A 20,702-nucleotide genomic window follows, 5' to 3' on the forward strand; every position below is an offset into this window, starting at 1 on the left:
GGGGGGGAGGGTGGAAGCTAGGGGCTTGACTGATAATGGAAGGGGGTGCAAGGTTGAAAAAAATTCCTAGGGTCTGAAGTATCCTTACAAAAGTCTTGTTCCCAGATCAGTGGGTGTAAAGATGGGGAGGGCAGCAGTGGCATTTGATTTTTTTTCAGCTCCCCAGTACCAACAACCAGTATAACTAAAGCCAAAACAGAACTGCTGTATATAACCCGCTCTAACTCCTGACCTTAAAAGTCCGACCTTTAACCTGTGATCTGCTCTCCTTGTGTTTACAGACGCCTAGATGCCAACTTTATCTCCTTGGTGCCTGACCGAAGCTTTGAGGATCTGCGCTCCTTGCGCCATCTGTGGCTGGATGACAACGCACTGGTGGAGATCCCCATTCGGGCCCTCAACAACCTGCCAGCTCTGCAAGCCATGACCCTAGCGCTGAACCGGATCCAGTACATCCCAGACTATGCCTTCCAGAACCTCACGAGCCTTGTGGTGCTGTAAGAACGTCACTTTTATCAATGTAAAAAGAAAATATAACAACTTCCCTGCCCCCACACCTCCTCCCAGGTACAGCAGGGTCCTCATGCCTTCCGAAATTGGGACCAGGATAACATTTCACAAAATCTCTTTGCATAGGCTTTCTTTTTGTGTCTCGGAAAAGAACACAAGTCTCTCTTTGCATTCAGATTCTTTCTCGACCCAGTCCTCAGAACACACATAGCCAGACTGGTTTTCAGGACACCTCAGTGGCATAGCGAGGGTAGGAGGCACTCGGTGAAGTGGTGCCCTCCCCCGCATCCTCCTCTCTGTTCCCCCCTCCTTCCGTGCCTTAGTCACGCCCTCCCTTCCCACCCCCCCACCCATACCTCTTAAAATCTTCACCAGCACGAGCACTGATAGAGATGACTTTCCCCTTTGACATCACTTCTTGGTCCTGTCACCCGGAAGTGATTTCAGAGGAAGCCAGGTTGATAGGACAGCGGACTAGAGTAGTTGCTCGCGCTGGCAAAGATTTTAAAGATGTATTGGGGGTGGGAAGGGAAGGCGCTAGCTTGGCATGGGGGGGGGGGCAGAGAGATGTTGGTGCCCCCACCAACACCTGCGATGCTTCACCCCCCTACCACCCCACCCCTTACTACATCACTGGGACACCCACAATGACTATGCCCCAAATTAATTTGTATGCACTACCTCCATTGTATGCAACTGTATCTCAAACATAGTCACTGGGGCTATCCTGAAAACCCGACTGGCTAGGTGTGTCCTGAGGACTGGGTTGAGACCCTATGAATATTCTTTGTAGAGATCAAGAAATCCAGAACCAGAAGCTTTATTTGACACAGCTGGGTTACAATGAAAACGAGAACTGGCCCTTGGTGATTGGAGTCACGCAATCCTGGCTTCTTAGAGCACAACCTCGGCTAGACTAGTAGCTTACATGTAGGGTCCTTGGTTTAATTCCCAGATCAGGCCTTCTGCGGGTGCTGCTTTCATAATCCCTGAAGCAGGGAAGGAGTCCTGGCCGTCGGTAAGGGTAACTCCTTTGCTGGGTACTGAAGGCGAACATTTGAAATATCTGGAGGATTTTATGCCACAATTAATAGGACTCCTGTTCCACTTCACCAATGATGTAATTGAATTTCTTCACTTAGAGCAGTGGTTCTTAACCTTGTTGGAGGTACTGAACCCCACCAGTTTCATATGCGTGTTCACCGAACCCTTCTTTATTCCCTTAGTTTTGCCGGAGCTAGACTAGAATTACTCAACTTGGCATTGCAAATCATGCAATTAGGACGCTGACTCCCATCACATTCCGTTATACATGTGAATCCTTATTGTACATATTCGTCCGATCACTTTCGTATTTTGCTCGACATAGTTAGTAAGGGATTAAAATCTTAAGATAGGTATCACACGACGTACCATCACAACAGTTACAATTCGACTACTGTGCGCATCAAATCCCCTGCAGCACAGATAGGCCAAGCGATGTTGCGTGATCACCTGCAGCCAATTATGGACAAGCGGGGCGTATCATCACGAATCATAAGCGCTTCGGTCACGTTCAATCATCTATCAGTTAAATCACAAATTTTGATCAGGAATTGATTGATGTATATAAGGCGTTAGTTACAGATTGATAGATCAAGAAACCGAGTACACGATCAGTCTTGATCAAAATCACTGAATAACTGATAGATGATTGAACGTGACCGAAGCGCTATACGAGTTGGAGGTGTGTGTTGACCTCCGCCGAACCCGTGAGACTGACTCACCGAACCCCTGGGGTTCGGTCGAACCCAGGTTAAGAACCACTGACTTAGAGCCAATAATTCATCAATCTGGCAAACAAAACCCTAAGCAATCATCACCTTTTCCACCAACAATAATGGTTACTTTGTTCTTTTTTTTCTTCTTCTTCTGAGCCTCAAATAGCATCAGTTTAATGCAAATGTAGTTAAAAATGATTATAAAAAAAATTATATTGAGCCACTGACGATATTTCCACTTAAAGCTCACCGCCATGAAAGTTTATTGATGCTGTGGAGTGGTGGGGCGGAGGCTCAGAAGAAGAAAAACAGAACAAAGTAACCATTATTGTTGGTGGAAGAGGTGATGATTGCTAGAGTTTTGTTTGTCAGATTGACAATTAGTAGGACTGTCATTTGAGAATGAAGTAAATGGTGGGAGAACGGTATAAAAAATTGAATAAATAAATATGAAAAAAAAAAACAATGAAAAAATTAACTGAATTTGTCTCTGGTTCCAAGAGGCAATTCAACAGAGCAGGTTTGAGATTCATTAAAATACTAGTACTACTCATTTCTCTAGCTAGATGTACACAGCACTGTACATTGAACACAAATGAGACAATCCTTGCTCGACAGAGTTTCCAATCTAATCAAAACAAGACAAACAGGGATTAGGGAATTGCTTACGGAGTGAATGATTAAAACAAGTTAGGAGTTAAAAGTAGCCTCAAAAAGCGGACTTCTAGCCTAGATCTGAAGACCGCCAGAGATGGAGCTTGACGTACTGACTCAGGGGTTCATAGACAACCCCGCGAAAGACAAAGGCGCGCGCCGACAACTGAGCGCAAGACGGAGGCGCGCGCCGAAGAAAATTACAGTTTTTAGGGGCTCCGACGGGGTTTTTTATTGGGGAGCCCCCCCCCAGTTTACTTAATAGACATCGCGTCGGCGTTGTGGGGGGTTTGGGGGGTTGTAACCCTCCACATTTTACTGTACACTTAACTTTTTCCCTAAAAACAGGGAAAAAGTTAAGTTTTCAGTAAAATGTGGGGGGTTACAACCCCCCAAACCCCACCCAACGCCCCCACAACACGGCGCGATCTCTATTAAGTAAAGTGTGGGGGGGTTCCCCCCATGCCCCCCCCACCGTCGGAGCCCTAAAAACAGTAATTTTCTGCGGCGCGCACCTCCGCGCTGCGCTCAATTGTCTGCGCGCGCCTTTGTCCTGGCGCGCTTTTGACCTGACACCGACTCAGAAAGTCTATTCCAGGCAGCAAGAGAGAAGGAACAGAGTCTGGAGTGGGCAGTAGAGAAGAGTAAGAGAGACTTACCCAATAAATGGAGTTCCCAAGAAAGAGTGTAGGGAGAGATAAGAGAGGGGAGAAACTGAGGAACTGCAAAGTGAATGGAGTCGGTCCAGAGGAAGGCTACTAAAATGGTGCGTGGTCTTCGTGATAAGGCATATGGGATAGACTTAAAGATCTCAATCTGTATACTTTGGAGGAAAGATGGGAGAGGGGAGATATGATAGAGATGTTTAATATCTATGTCATGTAAATGCTACGAGTAGAGTCTCTTTCATTTGAAAGGAAACTCTGCAATGGGCATAGGATGAAGTTAAGAGGTGATAGGCTCCAGAGTAATCTGAGGAAATACTTTTTTACAGAAAGGGTGGTAGATGCGTTGAACAGTCTCCCTATAGAGGTGGTGGAGACAGAGACTGTGTCTGAATTCAAAAGGACTTGGGATAGGCACGTGGGATCTCTTGGACAGAGAAAGAGAAAATGGTTACTGTGGATGGGCAGACGGGATGGGCCATTTGGCCTTTATCTGCCATCATTACAATGTTTCTATAACCATAAAGTTCTATGACTTCACAATATAGGTGTAAAGAGCCTTAGCCTATAGGAAGAGGAGATGCAAATATTAAGAGCCTTAGCCAATAGGGAGAGGAGGAGATAGTGGATATTGCAGATGGGCCATTTGGCCTTTATCTGCCATCATGTTACAATGTTTCTATAACCATAAAGTAGGAAGTAGGAAGAGGAGATGCAAATGTTAAGAGCCTTAGCCAATAGGGAGAGGAGGAGATAGTGGATGGTGTGAATGGGCAGACTTGATGGGCCATTTGGCCTTTATCTGCCATCATTACAATGTTTCTATAACCATAAAGTTCTATGACATCACAATACAGGTGTAAAGAACCTTAGCCTATAGGAAGAGGAGGAGATAGTGGATGGTGTGAATGGGCAGACTTGATGGGCCATTTGGCCTTTATTTGCCATCATTTTTCTATGTTTGTCAATAAGAGGAGTTTGAACTTCACGTGGAACTGGTTAGGGAGCCAATGAAGTGATCTGAGGAAAGGAATATTTGAAATACTGACAGGACAATGTTTGAGGAAGGCTTGCACATCTGCTGTAGCGGGGCAGTGTAGTGTAATATAATATAATATAATTTATTTATTATATACCGCTAAACTCCGTTAGGATTCTAAGCGGTTTACAGAAAATAGACAATAGTATGCATTAAAATTATAAGTAATATAGGTTTACAGAGAAAATATACATTAAAGGATACAATAAAAATAAGATGAATAAATAAAGATAAATAAATAAAGAATTGGTACTTAGAACTTCCCTTACTGTCCCGAAGGCTCACAATCTAACTGAAGTACCCCGGAAAATTAACAATTAGTTGAGTAATAAAAGTAAGAAATAGAAATAGAAGAAAATAAAAATTCCAACAAGACTACATTGATCCAAGGACTTTGAAAGGTAGAAAAGAGAGATAGGAATAGCTGCAGAAAGGAGGAACTGTTGAGCAATCGAATTCTGGAGAAATTCAAATGTTAAAAAATAAAACAAAACAAGGGGCAAATCAATGAATGAAATTAACAATGAAACATAAACTGGAAAAAAAGTGACAAATAAAAAATCAGAACAGTCGGATTAAAGTCCAGATTGAGATGACTTCACTGTTAGGCCGCCAAATTTCACCAGGTATCATCCGATCCTTGCCAACACACCGGAAGCCCCAGATCCAGTGTCTCTGCTTTTCGAACTCGACCGAGAAGTTCACATCCTCCTCCTGCATGCCAAACCTGATGAACTTGTCTCTTTTTGGACAGGTATTGTGCCATTTTGACCATGCGCGGCTCCTCGGTGACCATGCCATCCGGGCTAACCATGGCCTTCCCTTCGCGGTGGTGGCGGTGTCTGTGTGTGTGAATATGTATATTAAGACTGTTATGAATCGGAAGAAAAGACACTGAAAAGAGTTCAAAATTATATATGAGTATGCAAAGAGAGGAGAGGAAGCCTGAAATGCTGGTGCCCATACTGTACCAGTCTGTTTGTGGTGGTAAATGTGCAAGAGTGTGTTGAGAGGCTGTAAATCTGGATTGCCCCTGCCCATATTGTAGTAAATGGTCTGTGGCAAACATGGTCTGTGGTGGAATCGTGTGTTTATGTGAGGTTGCAGCTGTCTGTAAGTGTGTGTGTGTGTGTGGGGGGGGGGGGTTTGGAAGGAGGGTGAAAGCCTGAATTGCAACTGCCCATACTGTACGTGGTCTGTGGTGAAGTTGTGTGGCTAATGCTTGCAAGCATTTAATCTACTGGAATATTCTGGTCTGGATCTCTCTAGTCTTGATTCTGTGCCCAAGTCCCTACTTCTAGTTTCAGTGTTCTTAGCTTTTGGATTCTCCTCGACATCAAGCCACTAATTTATGGCATCCCAGAGCTTGGCAGCCATGCTTTTATAGACTTCGATTGATTCGATCAATCTCAAAATTTTTAGAACCTAAATCGCTAAATATTCTACTTCATTCTTTGATCATTTCTAAACTTGACTATTGTAACTCTCTTTTCTTAAACATTACCCAAAAAGAAAAAAAACGCTTACAAATCATACAAAATACCGCCATTAAGCTCATCTATAAAGGAAAAAAATATGACCATGTGACTCCTTTCTTAATTAAATCACACTGGCTCCCTATTAATCATCGGATTACCTATAAAATTCTATTGTTAACTTTCAAAACCTTAGACACCAATGAACCCCAATTCATAAACAAATTACTTATCCCCTATAATTCCTCACGTTCTTTACGTTCAAACAACCACAAACTTCTATCTATTCCTTCTTTAAAAATCATTGGAACCCGCCGTCAGGATATGTTTTCTGTAGTAGCACCTCAACTCTGGAACTCTTTACCTTTACACTCAAGAGAAATAAATAACTTAAACGATTTTAAAAAGAATTTAAAATGCTTTTTATTTAAAGACGCTTTTAACATTTAAAATTAACCATGTGCTCTTTTTAAATCTCAAGATCCGTTATATTATTGAATTCTTATTTTAGTATATAATTGTTAAGTTAAAATTTCTGTAATTTTATGTTCTTTGTACCTCATAATATATAATCCGTAATTTTATATTTTACTAACATGTTTTATCCTCTTTTTTTTTTTTTATGTATAAATTGTTAAATTTTCAATATTTTATGTTATTTACTGTTTTAATATCATGTTTATTTACAAACTGTAACTCGCTTAGAAATAATTTAATTAAGCGATTAATCAAATATAGATAAAACTTGAAACTTTAATTTCCTTTCTCCTGTTCATCTAATCTTCAGCTTCAACCTCCATTACCGCACTCGTGTAAATAATCTTCCACGTAGATATATCTCCTTTGACCTTCTCAGTGAGTCTTCTCTTGCCTTGACTATGCCACCTCTTGGCTTCACCTGTTTCTTGCAGTAAACTGTCTTTCTTAAACCACTTGACCTTGATCTCGTATCTATCACCTTCATTCATACTTCAACTGTTTTTTTCCCTCCTAAAAGTCACATCTTGGCAAAACTGCCTGCTCTCAACTTTGCCATGTTGCTCTCACTCGCCACACCTTCAAATGTTTCATTCCTATTGGAGAATGACACAGGGACAACATTTTCCCCGTCCCCGTGAGTTTTGTCACTGTTCCTTTCCCTGGGCAGAGAGAGGGACAGCGACAAAACTCGTGGGGACGGGATGTGAAAATGAGTTACCGCGGGGAAGGGAAAAATTTGCCCCCATATCATTCTGTACTTGGGAGAACAGTATAGAAAACGGAATAAATAAATAGTGTGAAAAGTTTCAGCCTCTGATAAACAGAGCTGGTATTGTGACATCATAATACCTCATTCCACCAATGTCTAAGAGCCAACCACATCAGTGATGCCACAATGTCTTGGTTGTCCTATATTTGGCTCACTTATACTACATTTTGATTTCTAGAATAGTGCAGTGTAGAAAATAACATAGGGACTCATTTTTCCCCGTCCCTGCAGGAACTCAATTTTCCCATCCCGTCCCCATGAGTTTTGTCAATGTCCCATTCCCTGCTCCATTCCTATAAGCTCCGCCTTAACTGCACAAGCCTCAGACACATGATTTTAAAGAGTTTGAGGTTTGTGCAGATAAGGACAGAGCTTAGGCATTAGTGGAATGAGACATTATGACATCACTATCTGAGCTCTAGAATGTTGCTACTTAGGATTTTAAAGCGTTTGAGGCTTGTGCAGATGAGGACGGAGCTTAGGCATTGGTGGAATGAGGCATTATGACATCACAATCTGAGCTCTAGAATGTTGCTACTTAGGATTTTAAAGCGTTTGAGGCTTGTGCAGATGAGGACAGAGCTTGTAGGAATTGGGCTGGGACAGGAAAAGAACTCACAGGGATGGGATGGGAAAATGAGTTCCCACTGGGACAAGGAAAAATTTGTCACTGTTGTCATTCTCTAATTCCTATCTTCATGCCCTCTTGTCAGACACCCCTGATGGTTAGGACTGGCGCAAGAGTATTATCCTGACCCCACCCTTCCCAAAGCAATCCTATAAAAAATGCACTACATTACATCTTATTTTAAATATTAAACTTTTTTGAGTTTGTGTGTCTCTCAGGAACTATTGTTATGTTTTGACTGCAGCTGCTATTGGCCACTCCCTGGTCTCTTTCCCTCTCGCCCTTCCTCTAAAAAGCTGCTACCCTAGGCAACTGCCTGCTTTGCTTAATGTTGCACCAACCATGCTAACATTTCTCCTGTGCTGGCTCCCCAGTTCTTTCAGGAATCCATATAGTGCTGAACTTGTTGTGATCTGTAAAAACCTCTAAGGACAAGTCCCTACAAAGCTTTCTAGTCTCACCTCTTCTCTCTTCCTCCTCTTTAGCTCACTGGTTGAGCCGCTGTATCTGCACCCAGCGGTTGCGGATGCATTTAAAAGAAGGTTTTAATAATGATATCGTTAGTTAATGGTGTTTGTCTTGTTTAAACATGTTTAGTATTTTTAATATGTATACATATGTATGCATGTAATTTTGTAAACTGCATAGTTTTTATGCGGTATATAAATTTTTAAATGAATAATAAATAAATCCTAGTGCTGCTCCTTGTGACCCCGGGCAAGTCCCTTAATCCTCCACTTTGAAATGCCAAAGCAAGAAAAAGGCAGCATACAGGTCCCCTTTCCCTAAAGCTGTGACTGTTAAGAAAATATCTTCCTGCATTCCTCCTAAAATTTTTCCCATAGGCTGCCTATTTTCCCCTTTTGGGATAGTTTTCTCTGTCCCGAGCTCTAATCTTCCTCCTTGTGGGTTTATTTTTCTAGCATACTAATTATAGCGTTTATGCAGCCTAGTATTTGGGTTTTTGGTAAACCCTGGTGCGCCAGCCCTCATTTCATTCATCCTCTCACTCACTATTTCGCTGAGTTTCTCATTTACAGCCACCGCAAAGCTTTCTGCAATTCTTTTTCCACGAAAATGCAGTTCTTCGGTGCATATAGATGTTTATTTTCATAAAAGCAACAGAGACAGAAAGGAAACGGGAGAGGTCAGGTGTAAGAGTCGTTCTCGAGAGGACCCTTTAGCACTCCATTGTACTTCACTAATCCTCTGTAATAAAACCCTAAGCGAGCATGAGCACTTAGAATGCCGTGATCCTTGACAGTGTGATTTGTGACTCCGTGGTCGTGGTGAAATTGAAAGGGGACAGGTTTAGAACCAATGCTAGGAAGTTCTTTTTCACTCAGAGGGTGGTGGACACCTGGAATGCGCTTCCGGAGGTTGTGATAGGACAGAGTACACTACGGGGTTTCAAAGAAGGATTGGATAAATTCCTGAAAGACACGGGGATTGAGGGATATAGAAAAAGATTATGAAAGGGTACAGACAGAAGGATAAGGGGGGTTAAAGGGTTTAGACAAGGACCACCTTACAGGTCATGGACATGATGGACCGCCGCGGTGAGCGGACTGCTGGGCGCGATGGACCTCTGGTCTGACCCAGCGGAGGCAACTTCTTATGTTCTTATATGTTGATGTGATGAGAAAGTACCAGACTTCTCTGCATTAGCCTTTTCGTAGGTAGCCGTTAGACATAAGGTATTCCACCATGTGTTATGATCTGTGTTTGCTGTTTTTCCAGTACACTTCTTCCTCCGTATTCGCGGTTTCAGCCTTCACGGTTTTGATTATTCACGGTTTTTAGCTTGTTGGCTCCTCCCCCCAAATTACATCAGCTCGCATAGAGAAATCGCTGATTCCAAGCGTTTACAGAGAAAATCGCTGATTCCCGGCACTTTCTTCACCGTGTTTTGCCTCTCCTTCAGGAACAGGCCAGGTCTCCCACCATGTTATTCGCGGTTTCACCATATTCGCGATGGTTTTTAATAGAAAACAGCAAATAACATCTGAAAAAGTTATTTGTGGTTTTTCTGTATTTGCGGTTCGGTTAATCCCCTATCACAGCGAATACGGAGGGAGAAGTGTAATGTAACACATTTTGTAAAGCAAGAGTAAACATTATGCGAAAGAGCTTAGCTCCAAGATAGGATAAGGACATAGGTTGTAAGCATCTTTAAAAAGGAAAGTCTTAAGTTTGGATTTGGATTTTTCAAGAGAGCATTCCACAGTGAGGGGGTAGGTGAATAGGGTAAAGGGAAGGGGGGGGGGGTAGGAAACAGGGGGGAGGGTACTGAGAGATGCAGTGGGTAATTTGGAAATATATTTTGAAGAAATGAAAGACATTTGATAGAAATTATTATGATGAATTTTTTTTTTTTTTTTTTAAGTTCAAATGTTTTATTAAGTTTTCAGAAACAGAAATAACCATGGAACAATAAGATCAGTCTTCCAAAAAGCAATGCATCAACATAATCCATTGTAAAAGTAGCATTCTGAGTTCAGACAGTGCATTACATAACTAAGGGAAAAGAAAAGCCTAACATAATAGAGAGAACATAAAAGAAAAAGATAAATTGACTGCTTGGCTATTAATCCTATACATCATCAGTATTAGAGAGAACATACATTGAAATAGAGCCGTATCAATCAGTACAAAAGTCCAGAAATGGCTGCAAAATGCTATTCGTTTTATGCAGAGTCCCCCTTCCGTTCAGCAGCTACAAGTTCAAATTTGGCAGTAAGGCATACCTGATTCCACTATGCCGAATACGATAATATGGATGAGTTCTTCCAGTTAGATAAAATCTGTTTAATAGTGATGGATAGTAGAGCCTTAAGTAGCTTGGCCTGAGGTTCAAGTAAAGATGTCTGTAGTCCATGATGTCAATAAATCCTCTACTGCACAGCTTTAAATATGGTTAAAGGGAGTTTCAACTATCAAACAATATCTCCACCTGATAGTATAACTTTCTATCAGTTAACATGCACCCCTTCACTTTTTAGCTTTTTTAGAACCTCAGCGCCACCACTCAGAGCTCAATTGGGTTTCATTGCTCTAAGCTTTATGTGCCAGCTTCTCATCGGTTCCTTAATTTTAATATCCATCTTATATATTTATTGTATTGGCTTTTGTATAATTTATTTTACTTTATTTAACTTATAAGCATGTACTTAGCTTGCAACTTGTGGTCTCTGGCTAGGGGAAACATCACGCCGACATGTTTCGCTGCTAGAGCTTTATCAAGGCTTTGCCCCTTTAAAAGTACGAGTAGTTTGGATTCCTTTAGGAGGAGGAAGGAGGAAGGAGGATTCCTTTAGGAATCCAAACTACTCGTACTTTTAAAGGGGCAAAGCCTTGATAAAGCTCTAGCAGAGAAACATGTCGGCGTGATGTTTCCCCTAGCCAGAGACCACAAGTTGCAAGCCAAGTACATGCTTATAAGTTAAATAAAGTAAAATAAATTATACAAAAGCCAATACAATAAATATATAAGACGGATATTAAAATTAAGGAACCGATGAGGAGCTGGCACATAAAGCTTAGAGCAATGAAACCCAATTGAGCTCTGAGTGGTGGCGTTGAGGTTCTAAAAAAGCTAAAAAGTGAAGGGGTGCAAGTTAACGGATAGAAAGTTATACTATCAGGTGGAGATATTGTTTGTAGTCCATGATGGCCATACATCACAATTGCTAGTGTGATAGGTTCCGTGATGTGTAGTATAGCACTGATAGTACGCCATATTTGAGGCCATATTATGATGAATTTTAATGTAATGACTATTTTATTGTATTATCTTATTGTATACTTACTGATTTCTTCAATAAAATGTTATAAATTAAAAATGAAGATGCAGCTGAGAGAAATAATGGAGGAAGAATGAAGAGATGATTCTGATTCAAGTGCTCTGTCTTCTCTTCTCTGTAGGCATCTCCACAACAACCAGATTCGGAGTCTTGGGATGCATTGCTTCAATGGACTGCACAGTCTGGAGACTCTGTAAGTTCTTAGCCTTGAAAAAATACGATCTGTCCTGGGGGCCTTTTCTGCTTCTTTCAGTCCATTGTGAAAGGCCTCAGTGCTGACAAGTGGCTAATAAACATGATTTATTTAAGACAATATACTGTAATGTAATGTAATGTAATTTATTTCTTATATACCGCTCCATCCATTAGGTTCTAAGCGGTTTACAGAAAATATACATTAAGATTAGAAATAAGAAAGGTACTTGAAAAATTCCCTTACTGTCCCGAAGGCTCACAATCTAACTAAAGTACCTGGAGGGTAATAGAGAAGTGAAAAGTAGAGTTAGAGGAAAAATAAAAATAAAATAAACATTTTAACAAGACAGCATTGATCTAAATACTTTGGAAGGTAGAAGAGAGGAGAGAAAGGAATAGAAGCAGAAGGGGGAAATTTAAATGATAGAAATAGAACAAAACAAAGACAAAAGGCAAAACAATAGATAAGATTAAAGATAAATCATAAGCTGGAAAGAAAAATAAAATAAAACTTTGTCTTCAATCCACGGTTTCAGCGTCAGTGATGAAGTGGAGCAAGTAAGTTTAGGAGGAGCGATTGACGTTTCCAGAAAGGGCTTCTTCAGGGAAGAGACTTGGCCGACAGTCCCAGGATGCCTATGTCTCCTCCCCTGCGATGTTTACTTTAATAAAATCCGTACCCCTAGACCCGCCCCAATTCTGCCCGAGCCCCGCCTCAGCCCCCCGCTGCCTGCTCTCGTCGGGCGGAGGGCATCCGCCGATGCGATGACATCATGCGCACGTGTGCATGACGTCATTGTGTGGCATGCGCGGATGCCCTCCTGCCCGACGCGATTTCGAGGACGCTTTTCAAAACCCAGACAAAGTGCTGGGTTTTGAAAAGCCCTCTGGACCTCCGGACGTATCTTCGAAAAGGAGGACACGTCCGGGGAAAATCTGGGCGTCTGGTAACCCCCCCCTCAATATACCACCTTACTCTAACTCGGTGGCCCCCGAGGTCCTCCATTGTGGCCCTCAAACAGTTGGCTGAAATATTCTTCCAATCCTTTAAATGAATTAACTTCAATCTTTCCCACTTGGTAAAGTAACTACAAACAGTCTCTTAAGTGTGTTTATTTTTATTTATTTTTAAAATTTCTATACCATTTTTTTCAAAAACGGTTTACAAAAAGTTACATACATAAAATATTATTTTTAAAAAAATCAGAACAGGATAGGAACAAAAAACAGACCGATTCAATCTTTACATAAGGTCAATTGCTCAAAGAAATGCATCTACAAATAATTGTGTTTTTTAACATTTTCCTGTCTCTACATTCTCGAATTTAACCAACAAGGTTATTCCACAACTTAACTCCTGCATATGTGAAAGTCATGGCATTCGTTTCCACATATTTTGGATTGGCCTTCGTTATCAGCTATGCTGAACTTTCGGAGTGCAATGATCTTAATGGTTGATACCCAGACTTCAGATTCTTAAAAAATTCAGGGATTGACCCATATAAAAATTGATGACATCATAATTGCTGTGTATTCTTCGGCGGTGGCGGCAGCGAAGAAAACAAACAGGATGTTGGGCTTGATTAAGAAGGGGATCACGAGCAGATCGGAAGAGGTCATAATGCCACTTTACAGAGCAATGGTCAGACCTCACTTGGAATACTGTGTCCAACACTGGTCCCCATACCTAAAGAAGGATATAACTCTGCTAGAGAAGGTGCAGAGGCGAGCCACAAAACTAGTCAAAGGTGTGGAAAATTTGAGCTATGAAGAACGCCTGAGAAAACTGGGACTATTCACCCTCGAGAAGAGAAGATTGCGAGGGGATTTGATAGAGACTTTTAAAATATTAAAGGGATTTGATAAAATAGACCAGGAAACAGCATTACTAACATTTTCGGAGGTGACACGGACAAGGGGTCATAGCCTGAAACTGAGTGGCAGCAGGTTTAGGACAAATGTTTGGAAGTTCTGTTTCACACAGCGAGGGGTTGGCGCTTGGAATGCTCTCCCGGAGGAGGCTGTGGCGGAGACTACTGTTCCGAGTTTCAAGGGCAAGTTGGATGCACACCTTCTTGCAAATCATATTGAGGGATACGGGAAATCCGGGTCTACAAAAAGGAGTACCTAAATGGGCCACCGCGTGCGCGGATCGCCGGACAAGATGGACCACGGTCTGTTCCGGCGAAGGCATTTCTTATGTTCTTATGTTCTTATTGAATTCTAAATACAATTGGCAGCCAATGCAGTTGTCGGAGATATGGAGTAATATGCTCATATCTTGATGTTCCAGTTATCAATCTAGCCGCGGCATTCTGAACCACCTGCAGTGCCCTGCACCTGGTCTTAGTTATTCCCAGGTACAGGACATTGCAATAGTCCAGCTGTGACAAAATCATTGCTTGTACAATGGCACGAAAGTCAGATGGTGACGGCATTGGTTTCAAACGATACATGAAATGTATCTGTGCAAAACATACTTGCACTGCGTTATTCGAGTATCTCTTTTATAGCATTTTCTACGGTCAGCAATCCAAAATAAAGAGGGTTTTTAAAATATATCCTTGAAATGTTGTACAATGAATCTAATATTATAAAACCCTAAGCCGCGCATGCGCACTCCCACCTGCGTGAGCCCGTTTTCCGTGCGCTGTAGGGACCCGCAGGTAGGAGTGCGCACGCGCGCGGCAGCGACAGCTCTTGCCGTCGGAAGGAAGGAAGGAGGAAACGGGACGCGATCCCCATCTGCGTCGGAAGTCCGATGCAGTCGGGGATCTTGAGAGGAGCTGCCGCTGCGTCTTTAGAGAGACAGCCGGGACCGAAGGAGCCAACGGCAGAAATCGTAGCTCGGGGAGCCACAGCTCCGCCTCTTCCGACCCCGCCGCTCCTCCTCTTCGGGCAGCAGCAGCGTTTAAAATTTGCTGCTGTTGCCGGCTTCAGGCCTTCCTCTCTGGCGGGTCCTGCCTACTTCATGCTTTCATGAAGACAGGACCCGTCAGAGAGGAAGACCTGAAGCCGGCAACAGCAATTAATTGTAAATGCTGCTGCCCGATGAAGTTCAAGGAGGAAAGGGAGCAGAGGGGGAGAGAATGGTAGGGCAAGGAGGTAAGGAGGAAGGTATGGGGGAGGGGGAGGAAAATGCTGCACAGGGAAGTGGGGTGGGAGGGAAATGTTGCAGCACAGGGAAATGGAGGGGCACAAGGAAGGGAGGCATACTGCTGGACAGGGGGATCAGGAAAAAGGGGTTGATGGACAGGGGAAGAGGTGCTGATGGACAGGGGGGGCAAAAAAATGAAGTGAGGACTACTGCTGGACAGGGGGAGCAGGAAGGAGGTGATGATGGACAAGGGGGGAGGTAAAACAAAGGGAGAAGGGCTGCTGCTGGATAAGGTGAGCAGTGATGGGGTGGTGGAAGATACAGGGGAGGTAAAAGGAAGGGAGAATGGACAGGGGGAGCAGGCAAGGGGTGGTGGTGGACAGCCAAGGGAAAAAAAAAAAAGAAAGACAGAAATACAGAAAGCGGCTAAGGAGAGAGAAAAAGAAATAAGACACAAAAACACACATATATTCTAGCACCCGTTAATGTAACGGGCTATAAGGCTAGTTCATTTCTAATGTTTAACACTCAGTCTGAACAAGTAGGTCAAGGTGGTTCACAAAATTAGCAGCTATGTGTAAGTTTGAAATCTTTTGGTGGCCATCGGAGAGCTTTCTCGAATTTACACTGTCGCCCTGTATATGAAAAAGGTTGGAGACAAAATAGGTTAATACACTGATGAAACAACAATATCAGTATTAAACTGAGGATGACACAAATGTTGGGCATTAGAACGAGATTTGTATTTAGGTCCAAAAGTCCTCAACCACCTTAGGGCTCCTTTTACAAAGGTGCGTTAGGGCCTTAACGCGTGGAATAGCACACACTAAATTGCCACGCGCATGCTAAACCTCAACACCAGCATTGAGCTGGCGTTAGTTCTAGAAGCGTAGCGCGGGTTTAGCATGTGGTAATTTTGTGCGTGCGCTAAAAATGCTAGCGCACCTTAGTAAAAGAAGCCCATAATGTATGTGCCTCGGAGGAATGAAAGCGCTCTGGTTGTTCCCTGTCATTAATCTAGCCAAGACTTCTATTGGGTGTCAGGTCAAAAGCGCGCCGGGACAAAGGCGCGTGCAGACAACTGAGCGCAACGCGGAGGTGCGCGCCGAAGAAAATTACTGTTTTAAAGGGCTCCGACAGGGGGTTTGGGGGAGAACCCCCCCCCACACTTTATTTTATACAGATCACGCCACGTTGTGGGGGCGTTGTGGGGGGGTTTGGGGGGTTATAATCCCCCCATTTTACTGAAAACTTCACTTTTTCCCTAAAAAATAGGGAAACAGTTAAGTTTCCAGTATAATGAGGGCGGTTACAACCCCCCAAACCCCTCACAACGCCGCCGCGATCTGTATTAAGTAAAGTGGGGTAGTTCCCCCAACAAACCCCCCCCCCCAAAACACTCTTTCTTCGGCGCACGCTTCCGTCTTGCGCTCAGTTGTTGGCGCACGCCTTTGTCTTCGGCGGTTTTGTCTATGAACCCTTCTATTGCAATCTTTTTTATTTATTTATTTTTTTTTTAACTGAATGTGGTTGGGGAAAAGGAACATGACTACAGCTCTGGTGTTTGACAGTTCCTCTGTTTCAAATAGTTTCTACCACTGTAGATCTAAGCAACCTGAAGGCATTTTGTGCTGTCCATCCTCGGGAGTCATTTTTTGCGCTGTGCTGCGGTGAGATTCCCCAACGTCCCTAGTATTTGGGGCTCACAGTCGAGTGCAGTCAGTTCTCAGGGGCTGTCACAAAATGACAGATTATAACAGAAAGCAGAAACCAGAAAACATGACCCCCCCCCCCCTTCTCCAGTTCAGCTGCCTTTAGCTGCAAAGAAAGACCAGGGTGTCCTGGACAGAGCAAGAGAGAGGCACTTGAATACAGTCCCTCTGTCCATCCAATACGCAGACTTGCAGGACTTTGATTGGGCTACAAGCCTATATCACTAAGAAATGTATAAGCCAAAAACACTATAAGAAGAAATTTCACTGTGCATAAGGCAACGAATGGTTTTATAATCCAGGGATTTGATACTGAGATTGAATTGTATAATATGACTTTACCTACTTTGTGATGTTATAAACCACGGATGCAATAGGAAGATACTACAGTATAAAATGGCCATATCAGGGGGGGTTTAATAAGCCAGACTCTATGTATAATAATGAAGTTTCTCTCAATTAAAAACAAGTACGATGGCATTTGGCAGTAGAAAGCCAGTTCCTGTTAATTCTAGAGCACTGCAGGGTTATCACACATCCAGGAATGTCCAGGGGCAGTTCTGGAGCTGGAAGCAACATCCCAGGTCCCTGGCAAATGCAGACACGTCCCCTGTTTTTTTTTTCTTTTTTTAACAGAAAATTCTTTGTAACCTGGTGAAAAATATGCATCTGCCTTAGAGGCTGATGTATGCTGAGAACTTGAGGAGCTGAGCACACCCTGCATGCCAATTAATCAGCACTTCAATAGAAATAATTAAATTTTAATAAGTAATTAGCTGCAGTTTTATTTGTGCAATAATGGCTAATAACTTGCTAGGTGGAGGCTTATATCAAGTTACAACACAGGCTTTTATATAAATAATGCCTATATAAAGAATGCACCAGAATTTACAGAGAGAATGTCTGTAGTAGATTGGGTGAAAGATTAGGGTTACCCAAAGTCTGGATCTACCTGGACATGTCCTCTTTTTAGAGGACATGTCCGGGCATCTGTATGGCTTTTCAAAATCCAGCACTTTGTCCAGGTTTTGAAAAGCTTCCAATGCGGGACCCCGACGGGGGGGAGGGTGGGGGCATCTGTGCGTGTGCAGATGCAACGCGGTGATGTCATGTGCATGCATGTGATGTCATCGTGTTACACCTGCACATGTGCAGATGCCTTCCTGACGCGGCTCCGAGGCTGGGGCGGAATGGGGCATGACTTGAGTGGAACTGGGCAGGCCTAGGGACAGGGCCATGGGTCCGTATTTTACATTAATAAAATCTGGTAACCCTATGAAAGATAATATTGCTACCGATACCCCCAAATTCTATAAAGTTGCATGCCCAAATTTACATTTAAGGCCAGATTCTATAACTGGCATCTAAAGTTAGATGCCTATCCAGTGGCATCTAACGTACAAGGGGAAGGGAAGTGGGGTGTGCACGGGCGGCAGGGGGCAGGGAAGAGGGGGTGGAAAGCTACTGAACTGGAGGATGGAAAGCTGCTGCACAGGGGGATGGCTGGGAGGGGAGGAAAACTGCTGCTTGGGGGATGGGAGGGGAAGAAAGATGCTGCACATGGGAAGAGAGGAAGAATTGTTGGGGTGGAGGAGAGGAAGGGAGAGATGGTAGAAAGTGGTAAGAGGGATATATCCTGCATATGGTGGAGGGGAGGGAGATGCAAGGAGAAGAGAGAGGGAGAAATGTTGGACATAGTGTGGAGAGCAGGGAGAGATGGTGCATGGGGAGAGAGAAAGAAATGTTGCACATGATAATGGAGGGGAGGAAGGGAAAGATGCTGCATGGAAGGGAATAGAGAGGTTTGACCCAGGGCACAAGGCAGGGAGAGAGATGGTAGACATTTTGCGCAGATCCCATCTACAGGCAAAGAGGATGGTCTGCGCATGCATCTGGATCGCTCTGCAGCGATCCGTGGGGTTGATGTGGGGTGTCATCCGCTCACTTCACTGTGTAGTGAATCGGTCGCCCGGAAAGACTCGCCCATGGATCGTCCAGATCGGTGAGTTTAGTGAATCTAGGCCAGGGGTAGGCAATTCCGGTCCTCGAGAGCCGAAGCCAGGTCAGGTTTTCAGGATATCCATAATAAATATGCATGAGATAGATTTGCATCTCAAGGAGGCAGTGTATGCAAATCCATCTCATACATAGTCATTGTGTATATCTTGAAAACCTGACCTGGTTCCAGCTCTCGAGGACTGGAATTGCCTACCGCTGATCTAGGCCAGGGGTCCCCAAAGTCCCTCCTTGAGTGCCGAATCCAGTCGGATTTTCAGGATTTCCCCAATGAATATGCATTGAAAGCAGTGCATGCACATAGATCTCATGCATATTCATTGGGGAAATCCTGAAAACCCGACTGGATTCGGCCCTCAAGGAGGGATTTTGGGGACCTCTGATCTAGGCCATAAGCTGCAGAAAAGCGGTCAAACAGTCTTCAGGCCCCGAGGTCCCCCCCCAATGAGATTTTAATCATTAAACTCGACAGCCGCGATCACCTTAACGCCACCCTTCCCAAAACATTTCCATTAAAACGCACCATTGAATAACATACTTTGAAATATTAAATGTTGTTTTGTGTGTAGTTGGTTTGTGCTTATGGAATGCAGAGATTGAGGAGTTGTACTGAGTTCCCTGTGGGCTTTCATTCCTCCAACACAGCCACCATTGAAGAGAGGGATGCATGTGTGATCTTGAAACTTTAAGTGCTTCATTATTTTGGGATAATTCGTAATGTTGGTTTATTCATAAAAGGAACCACATCTTGAAGATAAAGGGGGTCAGATAAGGAGAGGGAGTTGGCTGTGCTATTCATGCTGTATAGAACATGTATGGACCCATCAGCTTCTGCACTATATTATGATTGGCTGGACTTTAGGAAGTAGGAATCTATGGGCAGAAGGGGGCGTTTTTGATCAATGTAGGGATGATGAGTTCAGTTGGCTAACAGCCAGTTCAGTTTGGGTTAGGTGGCAAGGCACTGCTGCTATATTCGCCTCCCCCCCCCCCTCCTGTTCCTGAATCAGAACTTGTCTGGGGACTGCCCCTTGATAAAATCCTGTATAATTGTTCCAGCGACTCCTCTGATCTCAGTTCTCTCATCACTCCCCAGCTCTCTTTATACGAGCTTGTAATTGCAAGGGAAATTTCACTTCCGGGAATCTCAACTCTTTGCCACTTAAAAGCCTTTCTCTCATCTTTGGAATCACAAAAGAAGAAAGAAAGGGGAAGAGGGGGGGATGGGAAAAGCATAGAGGGAGGGAAAATTTGATAGTTTCTTCTGTGGTTTGGCAATTGTTCCAAGAGATTTCTTAGAATCCAGGAGGGGGAAGGGAATAACAGAAGAGTCAAGACAACTTGCTCGGGGATACATAAAAATATTAACAAAACAAACAGTGATGACAAATAAAAGAAGGAGAAGCAGGCAGGTTGTGATTAAGCAATATGAAACCAGGTATGGGGAGTTATCGCCACAGCTGAGTTTCCTATTCCTCAAGCTCTCATTAATAGATGGTTAATCCCTTATAACACGGCTCGTTCACTTCGCTCATCTTCTTCCAACCTTTTGTCGGTCCCTTCGTTGAAGGTGATTGGAACTAGGCGTAACGACATGTTCTCTGTTATCGCCCCTCAGTCTTGGAATCTCTTACCGCAACACATTAGGGAATTAAAAGATTTATCCATTTTTAGAAAAACACTAAAAACATTTTTCTTTAAAGATGCATATGATTTTTAATAGTTTATTATGCTTTTTTATTTATCTATAAATTTACTTCCCCTTCCTATTTGTTTTTTCCTTTGTTATTACTCTTCCTTTCCTATCCAATTATTGTAATTTCTTTCCTATTTATCCTCACAATTCAAGTATGTCTCTATACCCTAACTAATATTTTAATATACGTATGTAATTAAGTA

General features: G+C 43.1%; 1 protein-coding gene across 3 annotated transcripts in view; it reads left to right on the plus strand.

Moving 5' to 3' along the window:
* The window catches only part of LGR6 (leucine rich repeat containing G protein-coupled receptor 6), a 213,893-nt gene that overhangs the window by 152,656 nt on the left and 40,535 nt on the right, over positions 1-20,702 (plus strand). For all 3 annotated transcript variants that reach the window (XM_033917341.1, XM_033917340.1, XM_033917339.1), the window contains exons 5-6: positions 282-497; positions 11,905-11,976. In XM_033917341.1, the coding sequence (XP_033773232.1) occupies positions 282-497; positions 11,905-11,976 (288 nt within the window). The remainder of the gene's footprint in view (positions 1-281; positions 498-11,904; positions 11,977-20,702) is intronic.

The sequence above is a fragment of the Geotrypetes seraphini genome, chromosome 13 (assembly GCF_902459505.1).
Source record: "Geotrypetes seraphini chromosome 13, aGeoSer1.1, whole genome shotgun sequence".
NCBI classification, from domain to species: Eukaryota; Metazoa; Chordata; class Amphibia; order Gymnophiona; family Dermophiidae; genus Geotrypetes; species Geotrypetes seraphini.